This window comes from Sinocyclocheilus anshuiensis, unplaced genomic scaffold (genome assembly GCF_001515605.1).
Source record: "Sinocyclocheilus anshuiensis isolate Anshui unplaced genomic scaffold, SAMN03320099.WGS_v1.1 scaffold387, whole genome shotgun sequence".
NCBI classification, from domain to species: Eukaryota; Metazoa; Chordata; class Actinopteri; order Cypriniformes; family Cyprinidae; genus Sinocyclocheilus; species Sinocyclocheilus anshuiensis.
Window position 1 is genome coordinate 180,146 of NW_015549624.1, and position 10,901 is coordinate 191,046.

At 38.9% G+C, this 10,901-nt stretch overlaps 1 protein-coding gene across 2 annotated transcripts; it reads left to right on the top strand.

Annotated features, from left to right (window-relative positions):
* The first annotated feature begins 2,815 nt into the window (after nucleotides 1-2,815).
* Nucleotides 2,816-10,410, top strand: LOC107659484 (hyaluronidase-4-like). 2 transcript variants are annotated; one of them, XM_016448441.1, is made up of 5 exons: nucleotides 2,816-2,963; nucleotides 6,036-6,171; nucleotides 6,971-7,962; nucleotides 8,690-8,779; nucleotides 9,844-10,410. In XM_016448441.1, the coding sequence occupies exons 3-5, from the start codon at nucleotides 7,009-7,011 to the stop codon at nucleotides 10,306-10,308; spliced, it is 1,509 nt and encodes a 502-aa protein (XP_016303927.1). In that variant the 5' UTR covers nucleotides 2,816-2,963; nucleotides 6,036-6,171; nucleotides 6,971-7,008; the 3' UTR covers nucleotides 10,309-10,410. The 2 variants fall into 2 exon arrangements, with proteins under 2 accessions (XP_016303927.1, XP_016303925.1); XM_016448439.1 differs by lacking the exon at nucleotides 6,036-6,171.
* The last annotated feature ends 491 nt before the right edge of the window (nucleotides 10,411-10,901 follow it).

The window sequence follows — 10,901 nt, forward strand, 5'->3', positions numbered from 1 at the left end:
AGATTTTATTTTCCTGAATAAGTAGATTTAGTTAGTTTTCCCACATAAAGACCAGGTCAAACCATTTTATGCTGGCGTTTTCTGCCCAATCTTCTGTCCAAGATCCAGAGCTCTTTAATTTGGTAAATAAGTCTTGGCATTCAAGATGAGAAAGAATTTTTTATTATGTGGTATAACTATAGAGTCATCACATTAAAACTTTTTTTTTTTTTTAAGTTTTCAAATGCACATGAAACCAACATGAATACAAAGAGTATATTTCTAAGAACTGTTTTCCTTTTTTTTTAACCATGGACAATCTTTTACATCACCAATCACCCAATTGTTGACTGCCTCTTGGTATCTTTTATTATGAAACTATATACAACAAAGGGACCACGCACAAGCTGACAGTGCAAGGCCTTTAGTTTGAAAATTGTGTACACCAAAACAACATGCCTCCACTACCCCTACGCACTGACCTAGACCCTATCATTATACTGAACGCCTTACATAGCAGATGACTTGGTGACTGTTGGCTGTCAACAAGCCTCTCCATTCAGCTAACCTCCTCATGCTCGAATAACATCACAAAATTGCTACAAAATCTAGCAAGTTTCTATCAAGATTCCAGACACCAACTGAATAGTCACTTATTTAAAGGGGTCATATGACGTTGCTAAAAGAACATTATTTTGTGTATTTGGTGTAATGCAATGTGTTTATGCTGTTTAAGTTGAAAAAAACATTATTTTCCACATAATGTACATTATTGTTTCTCCTCTATGGCCCTCCTTTCTGAAACGCGTCGATTTTTACAAAGCTCATCGATCTGAAAAGCGAAGTGTGCTCTGATTGGCCGGCTATCCAGTGCGTTGTGATTGGCCAAATACCTCAAGCGTGTGACGGAAATGTTACGCCCCTTACCATACTGTGATGCCTTGTCCCGGCCGGAGCGACGAGACAAAAACATTAAAACCCATTATAAACGAGGCATCTGTTGCATCCAGTGGGGACATAATTACTGATTATAATGACTTATACTGTCTTTTTACGCGTTGCGTTTCGTTGCGTATCGCGCTGCGTAAACATAAAACCATGTCTGCATTTGTGATCGGAGAAACGACAAACAAGCGCTACTCTATACTGCTCAAAACTCACATTTGAATTGTCAGTGGCAAATTCTTTAAATATGAAAACATACTTACAGGCTTGAGTCAGAAGCACCAGACTGTCGTTGCAAAGTTGGAATTGCCCCACTTTATAGAAACAGACACCGGCATTGTAGGCTACTCTCCTAGGAAACAGATCGCATCATATGACCCCTTTAAGAAAGACAAGTACGGTTTTGGTGAGAATTCAGACTTTGTTTGAGAAAGGTAATCAACATCCCGTTTATCTCGGTTGTGAGCCAGGGATCTTAAGGAACCCCATAAATGTAGCGACAGCTGCACCACAGGACTCACAGGACCATGCACTGTCTTTAAACTAGGGTTGAAGGGACTGTTTTCGAGAAAAATGTGCTAACAAAGTTTGGAGACTATAACTTTCACATGATAATTTAGCACGGTTTGCCATAGGAATGTAACTAATGCTTCCAGAGATCACACTATGGATATTTGCAGTTAAATTATTGCAGTGTATTCCATTTCCAACCAAAACTGGGGTCATGTGTGTATTTAGGCATGGAAAAATTTAAATGTGCAAACATAAAATGCATAAGTCTCATGGTTAAGACATCATAATACAGAGTAATTTCACTACGAAACTATGCTGGAAAAACACCTCGAGATGTATCCAGGGGTTTAACTGGGTGAGATGATCTAGAAAGGTTATATATCATATTTTACAATAAATAAAAAATAAATATTATTGCCAGTTCATTTGCCAATCCATTCCATTTCCTGTTTGTTTTTATTATTTATTTAAAATAAAATTGTAATTTTACAATTATTTTATTACTTTTTATTTTATTATTATTATTTTATTTATTTTTTTATCCAGCAAGCTGAATATTATTCAGGCTAATAATTATTTCTATTGCCAATATTAAAATGCTATGATATTATTTTGTCTACATAAACTACAAAAAGACACTAAAACAAGACATTTCAAATGCTAAAATGTGAATTCAGGAATCACAATACAATAATGTACAATTAACTTTGTTACTAAATTATTTTTTATTTTTTTATTAACATTAATTGAAATGTAGATGATGGCTCTAAGAGAAAGAGGACAAAGAAAGAATCTAAACGGAACAGTATTTCATTTAATTTCTCTTCTTATTTATTTATTAATTTGCTTGTGTGTTTTGTGTCTATTTTAGGGTTCCCCACCCCATTTAATCCCTGGTCGTATAATGCTTTATTTACAGTTATAGTTTATTTGATAGTTTATTTACAGACACTAGTTACATTTCTTGGCAAATGTCTACTTTACAGTCACAAAAGACAATGACTAAGAGACAAAAACAAGACAATCACAGGCCACAAGGGACAGTAACTCGAGCAAGAAAAAATGCTCCAGGAGCTTCAACAAGGCCTGGTTATGTCTGCTGTGTATTATAATCCCCTGTGAATACAGCCAGGTGATTGGAGGATGACGAACCCGGCTAATGCTGAGTGATGTGGATGAAGGTAAGATGCTGTGCACGGTATCTAGAGGATCAAATGTGCACACACACTCTTGCAAATGTACTTTCACGTACACACTCAGTCAATGGGATTTAGACTGGAGTCCTCCCTCCCTCCTTCTCTACTCTAATCGCAGTGTTGTGGGTTTCTCGCTGTGGCTCTGTGGTTGTTTTCTCCTCCCTCTCAGGAAACTCTGTCTCTCTCTCTCTTTGCTGTGCATATAAGTAAGCAGTGGGTAGGCTTTTCAGCAGACAGAGAAAAACTATGCTAGAGTACTGTAGATGCAGAGAGGTGTGTGTAGTGTATAGTCAGCCGTATGAGACTGAGGCAGCGGCGTGGGTTCTACAGGTGAGTGACCTCTAATTACTGTGACTCAATATTTTATATATACACACACTTCGCATGACCCTGTTGACATTCAGAGCACACTCTGAAACAAAGTGCATGACAAAAGTAGGCACATTCCATCTTCTTATAGCATTTCTAAAATTGTTGTCTGTGTTGTTCTGAGTTAAGCATACTCTGTAATTCAGTGTTTTCTTTCCTGCACATACTTTGTATCCAGACGTCAGTGAAGGTTTTGAATGACTGTAGACACAGAGTTAACTTAAGCAATATGATTTTTTGGCTATTAACAAACATTAACTATGACTTTTGCCTCAATAAACTCCTAATTTGCTGCTTATTAATAGTAAGGCAGTTGATAAGTTTAGGTATTGGGTAGGAATAGGGATGTGGAACATGGTCATGCAGAATATGTGCTCTATAAGTGCTAATAATCAGCCAACATGTTACAAACAGGCATGCTAATAAGCAACTAGTTAATAGTGAGAATTGGTCCCTATACAGTACTAAAGTGTTACTGATTTTTTTTTTTTTATCTTGTGTCTTGGAAACATAACAAAGCTTACAAAAACCAATGTTTGCCCTCTTTCGATAGTAGAGGCAAAGATGTTTACATGGGGTTTCGAAGACCTTTAAATATGGATGCACAATACTTGAGTACCAAATGCGTTATTAGCCGATATTAGAGGTTTTTAAATTTATCAGTATTGATATTGAATGTTTAATCATGCTCATTTTCTCTGCTTTTACATTTGTCATCATTTAATGCTTACTTAATGTAAATATCTCAAAACACTACATTTAAAATCACTGTAAAACGCAATCTTTACAAATCTCAAAATGTCATTTTTTTATACTGTACATTATTCCTAAATTGAAAACAGTATAAACCGTACATTTTAATATAGTACAAATACATTTAATACAAAATAAATGAAGGAATGTGGAAAGTTAGATATAAATGTCACAATTTTTAAATAAAATTAGAATAGAGCCGTATAGAGCTGTTATCGGTTATCTGTCAAAATGTGAAAATAATTATCAGCCAGAATTTTAATATTAATGCATACTATATCACTAATAGTGTAAAGGGGATTTTCAACAGTGTTGTGACTATTTTGAATGGGAAAGTTGTAGGGTAAGACCTCTCCGCAAAGAAAATCAAATGAAAGAAAACCTAATTAGCTCATTCCAAATATATGTGTTCCTCAAAGGGTTTAATTTAAAGTTTACTGTCAGGAAATGTGCCGTGGCACCACTGAGGTCTTTGAACAGTGGCTCTGTAGATATTTTGAAGTGAGTTAATCAGAGGGAAGGGTTTACAGATGAGATTACGCACTTCCGGATTAAAAGCTTCTCTTGGGTGACGGCCAGTGATGCTGGAGAAACTGACAGCCTCTAACATCAACGTTTCCCAGGAGCCCATGATCACTGTGAAGACCACTTGTGGTATATGGTAAAAACGCAGTGTCATTATACCATTTCATTGTCAGCAGTACTCAAAGGCAGCTTTAGAAGATGCTTATTGTGTCAGCAGAGCCCAAAATGCGATTCTTTGATCCTCAAGAGATCACTTATTATCCTGACTACCTAAGAGAAAACAATCCACCTCAAACCAAAACACGCTTTCAGATTAACCTGACGTAGATCTCTGTTTGTTTACCATTCGAGCATTAAACGCAGCAATAAATAACCAAATTAGACCTCTTATCTGTGATCTTGGTGTGTGATCTTTGGATTCAAATGACTTTGAGGAAAGATCAAATGGAAAATATCCGTAATGACAATGAAAGCTACGGATGTCAAAGAATGTCATCTTGTTTCATTTGAGGCAAACAAATTATTAAATGGGAACACTTGCCTTACGTCATCCTTAGAGCCACAGATATAAAACCACACATCTTTTGAGGAGCCCTGAGGTTCCTTTATGGCGATTCAAGAAACCTCTCCGTCTCCTGTTGTAAATCTGGCTCAGTCATATTTATGTTTCCAATTTGGATCAAATTCACATTTGGATGGGGCTGAATGAAGTCGCATCGAAATCCAAGCATCAGGTCGACTCCATGCCTTTTGTGGTTTCTCTGAAAAGGTTTCTGTAAAAGCCACTCTCACTGAGCGACATGTATCTTAATTATTGCCAGAGAGGGCTGAGGGTTTGAGGAAGCTCAAAGATAAATAAATCTATCTGAAATACAGTTACAATCACTTCAGTTCTCCAAGTGTTTTCATTGACGGCTAACCCTAAAGCTTCATGGAAAGTTTTATTCATTCCCCAACTTGAATTCCCTCGCATACTTAGGCATAATCACATGTGGGATCCTTCCTCTTCTACATATTTAATAACCTTTGTCACAAGCCACAGTATTATAAATAAAGCCTTTTATACATGATCAGTGTGTGAAGGTATTCCATGCACAAATGCCATGAAGATCATCTGTGAAGCTCGATGCAAAGCAGAGGTCTTATTATGCAGGAAGTGGTTTAATTCTTCCCCCTCATGGCACGGGCCCGGCGCCAGTCCTAGGGGAAAAAGGAGCTACGGTGCTCTCAGCCAGGCTCTTTCCACTCAATAACACAACCACCACGGGGCTCCACAATTTGCCTTCATCCGCAACATTCCACGCCATACCTCATTTTTCAACCTCTGATTTAGCACATGACTGGCATTAATAACCTCCCAATACATGTGTTACTGCCATGCTTAGTAGTGATTGGTTCCATGCCTTATTCTGAGAGAAACTGAGACTCTTGATCATCTGGTACTAAAGAACATCCCGTAACATTTTTTACGAACTTGGAGACTATTACTAAAACCACAATTTTCACATTTTTCCCAATTCACAATGAAATAATGAAAGTCAGATGAGAGGTTTAGTATACTGTGCTATGCATACAGTAGTCCTAAAAGTTTTTGGACACTTGAGAGCATCTGACTATATATCTGCTAAAATTCACCTTGACACCAGTGTTAGTTGTGAGAAAAGCTAAGAGTAGTTGTTTGCAGATGCCAGTTGGTTATATCTAATGCAATGAAATTCATACCCTTTATCTTTGTCTTGTCTTTTAATGCTCTAGCATGCAGATAGGGCATCTGGCGAGGGCAGCTATGATTATGGCTATGTGGGTGCCACACTGGTGAGAGTATGTGGCTGGATTTGGCCATTCCCCTTGTGGTTAACTGCTGGTTTGACTGATGACTGCAACCCCCAAAGTAATGTTTGACTCATAATCAAACCAAGCTGAAGCACAAAATGTGATGTTTATGCTTGACCTTTCCCTACTTTGCACAGTTAACTTGGCTTAAGACTTTGGACAAATGGCTTCATGTCCATCTTAAAGATGAACACCTAAGCCATTTTAGACATCATCTACTGTGCCAGTACCAAAAATGCTTGTATTTCTTGACTGTCTATACTGTATGTGTTCATTTAGCTGCAAAGTTTTGCAAGCTAATTTTACTTTACAATCAGTCTTAATTGCTTTTTTCTTTGCTTAGATATTCAATGTTTGCACCACTAAACTTAGTATAAACTTAAAATTAGCATGAACATGCATTTAAGACAGCATTTCAATTCAGTGCATGTTATTCTTAAGAAACAACATTTGTCTGCATAAGATTTCCTTAATTAAATAACGCTGTCTCGGAAATGACTTTCATCTTGGTTGCACAGTCTACTGTTAACAAAATAGCTATTTAGGCATTGTTTTAACAAATTCACATTCAGGGTTGGCTCAGTTCTTATATATAAAGTTACTGGTATGAAATCCAATCCACTCTGGCATGAAATCCAATCCCATCCTATTTTGTTTTGATTAATTGAATATCCTGTTTGACTCTGAATTCACCACATGAATTAATTTGTTTACAAATGCTATTTCACATTAAGCTATCATTTAAGCTATCAAGTCGCATTGGATAAATCATGCTAAATGTAAATGTACCAGTTATTGTGCAAACACTGTATAACTCTGTGTGCTACTTACCTCACTTCTTTTTTTGTCCCTCACAGGATGATTGACATTTGCCTGTGCTGAGTCACGTAGCAGAATGCCCGGTGTGCCCTGCGGGGCCTTGCAACACCACACTGTGCCCGTAGCCTGTGCCATCATCTGTTCCTGGCTGTTGATCCAGGTCCATTCTGCCATTTGCCAGAAACCTGCAAAGCTGCCTCTGGTGGGCCGCAAGCCTTTCCTGGCAGCCTGGAATGCTCCACTGGATATGTGTATGTTGAAGTACAATATCAACGTCAGCCTTGATCTTTTCCATATCAGTGGCAGTCCACGAGCCGTCCACACGGGCCAAAATGTCACCATCTTCTATGCCAACCGCCTGGGTTACTACCCTTTCTACAACGAGCAAGGGGTTCCCATCAATGGAGGCCTACCTCAGAACAGCAGCCTTGAAGCACATCTTCACAAAGCCCGAAAAGACATAGCACACTTCATCCCTTCAGAAGACTTCCGTGGCCTGGCTGTGATCGACTGGGAGTTCTGGCGGCCACAGTGGGATCGTAACTGGAACAAAAAGTACATTTACCGACAGCGTTCAAGTGAGCTGATTGCACAGGCTTACCTTAATGTGACCGAGAAACAGGTGCAAGAACTGGCACACTTGCGCTTTGAGAAGAGCGCCAAGGAGTTCATGCAGGGCACACTGAAGCTCGGTACACAAACTCGTCCGCACGGACTCTGGGGTTTTTATCTCTACCCTGACTGTCACAATTACAATGTACATGCACACGACTACAACGGCACATGCCCCCAACAGGAGAGCAAACGCAACGACCAGCTGTTTTGGTTGTGGAACAGCAGTACTGCCCTCTTCCCAGCCCTCGCTATACGCAAAGGCCATATGGACAGCATTCGCAACCTGCACTTCTCACAGAACAGGGTACTGGAGTCGCTGCGACTGGCCTCCCTTACCTCATTGCCCTATGAGCTGCCTACATATGTATACACACGCTTGGGGTATAGAGATGACGCCATGGCGTTTCTGACCCAGGTAGGAGCATATATTCAATCAGAAATCTAAATATAACAAGATGCACTTTGGGGAATCATTCACAAGTCCTCAATACAATTTTATCATACAGTCAAGAAGAGTCTCTGTTTGAATCTTCTGATTGTTATATGTTCAAAAACAAATGGTGATCATAACATTTATATCATTTTCTAACATTTCTAGACAAATTTTAACATTTCTAAAGGGCCAATGTCCTGCAGAGTTTAGCTCCAAACAGCTCCATCACACTTTCCTGGAAGTTTCTAGTGCACCTGTAGACCTTGATTAGCTGGTTCAGGTGTGTGGTTGGAGCTAAACTGTGTGGGACAGTGGTCCTCCAGGAAAAGGTTTGGACACCCTTGCTCTAAACCAGTGGTCTCAAACTCAATTCCTGGAGGGCCACAGCTCTGCACAGCTTAGCTCCAACCCTAATCAAACACACCTGATCCAGCTAATCAAGGTCTTCAGGATTACTAGAAACTTCCAAGCAGGTGTGAGTTGGAGCTGGTTGGAGCTAAACTCTGCAGAGCTGTGGCCCTGAGTTTGAGACCCTTGCTCTAAACACAAAAACTGTGTCTGAAATCAAGAGCTCCCTCTTGTGGTCTAACAGAACAAACACTTATACAGTAATAATTTCAGTTAAACTATTTATATTTTAGGAAATTTTCATTGCAATGATGTTATATACGTATATACATTAATTTCTTTATTCATTTTCATTTCACAGAAAGACTTGATACATACAATAGGAGAAAGCGCTGCTTTGGGTGCTGCAGGATTTGTCATTTGGGGGGATCTTAACCTCACTTCTTCAAGGGTGAGATTTTTAACACCATTTGATATACCTGAAATATCTCAAAACACCTGTTCACGGGTACCTTCTTCTACAATGACATTTGTCTCATTAGTCAAGACTGCTGTGCTTATTAGTTAAAAAAAATGCTTCAAGGACAAAATTCCTCGACAAGGGATTTTCAAGCTTTTCAAGAAAACCTTTCTTCTGGAGACCCACTGTCCTTTGGAGTTTAGCTCCAGATCTAATCAAACACACCTAAAACAGCTAATCAAGGTGTCCATGATGACTTGAAAATTGCAGGCAGGTTTGTTGGAATAATAGTCAAATATACAGCTAATTTTTAAAGGTGATCCATTGTAATTTATTTATTTATTCACTTTTTAATGCCATGCCAGCATCAAGGATATTTTCATGGCGATCTCAGAATAAATTACACAAGGTATACAATTAACAAAAAGTTCTAAAAGACATTTCAGATATACACTAGACAAAAATTCTAAAATACATTCAGGTGATACATTTTCACTTGACAAAAATTCTAAAATACATTCAGGTGATACATTTTTTTGATCCATTGTAAAGCAGTGGTTCTAAACCTTTTGACTTAAAAGTCGACAGATAATTTAGATCAGATAATTCAGACATTAAATCAGATAATTTAGACATTTATGCTGTTATTATGACAAAGCTGCTTGTTTCCAAACTTTTTGATTAAAAGAAACTGGGATCATTGATATAATACATTAAACACAATTCATTTTATGATTCTAGAAGTTACAAGAACCATATGTTTTTCAATAAAAACCCACTGGTTGAGAATCACTGTCTTAATGGGACCACCATATTTTGGGGTCTGTGTCATCAAAAAGTTTGAAAAACCCTGTTCTAGATATTTTCTGTAGCAGCGACACTTTAACACATGCAAAAGGTCACGAGATACAATGATTGCAATGCAATGTGACATTTACATTGATTTCTGGCTCAATACAGAATGCATTAATAAACTTGCCAGCAAACTTTGCACTAAGTTTCCTGTAGTTTAATGCCACAGTTTTAACTTACTGTAACTTCCTCTGTCCCCTCAGCACAACTGTTCCAAAGTAAAGGCATTTCTGAACCATAGACTGGGTCAGTACATCACTAACGTTACCCGGGCAGCAGAAATCTGTAGCGACTTACTGTGTCAGTCCAATGGGCGATGTGTCCGTAGAGACCCACAGGCACCACACTACCTGCACCTGAGCCGCGGCAGCTATCGGATTCTGTCCAATCGAAACGGCACCTTCAACGTGACCGGACAGCCATCTAAGAATGAGTGGCAGATGCTGGCCGACAAGTTCCGCTGTCACTGTTATCAGGGGTATGAAGGAGAGCGCTGTGATAGCATAGAGCCGGAGGAGACAGAGGAGGACAACATGATCAAAGAGGATTTGGAGGAGGGAAAGAAGAAACCAGAGGTTGACAAAGACATACAGGATAGTGCTGTGCCTTTACAAAACGCGTTCATCCTGACTGTTCTACTCCTCTTGTTGAACTTCAGTTCTATTTAGAGGTGAAGTGTGTATTTTCTGCACCACTAACATCATCAGGGGGCTGTGTCATAAAACAAGTTTACCAAACAAGCCATGCTTATTTCAGTTAGTCTGACTTATTTTGAAACAAATCAACTGACAATTAGGCCATGTCCACACGTACACGTGTATTTTTATAAACTGAGTTTTTCCTTCTTCCGTTTTTAAAAAAATCTCTGTCCACATGAAAACGTAAACGCAAGCTATGAAGCACTGTCAAGAGCATGCCAAACCAACAGGTGGCGATATAATCTCAACCGTAAAGCCATGTTGGCCTAAAGTTTCCAGTAGGCGGAGATAACAGCAAAGTCTCCGACGTCACAAGCCAAAAACTCCGGTTTCGATGTCTACATGATAACACTGCAACCGGAGTTTTTGAAAATCTTCACCCTGGCAGGCGTTTTCAAAAATGTTCGGTTTCAGTGAACTGGTGCTGCGTTTGCATGTGGATGAATGGCCAAACCGCGTAGAAAACGCTGCGGTTTTAAAAATAACCACGTTCGTGTGGACAGGGCCTTAGTCAGACTAACTGAAATAAACCTGGCTTATTTGGTAAAGTTGTTATATGAAAT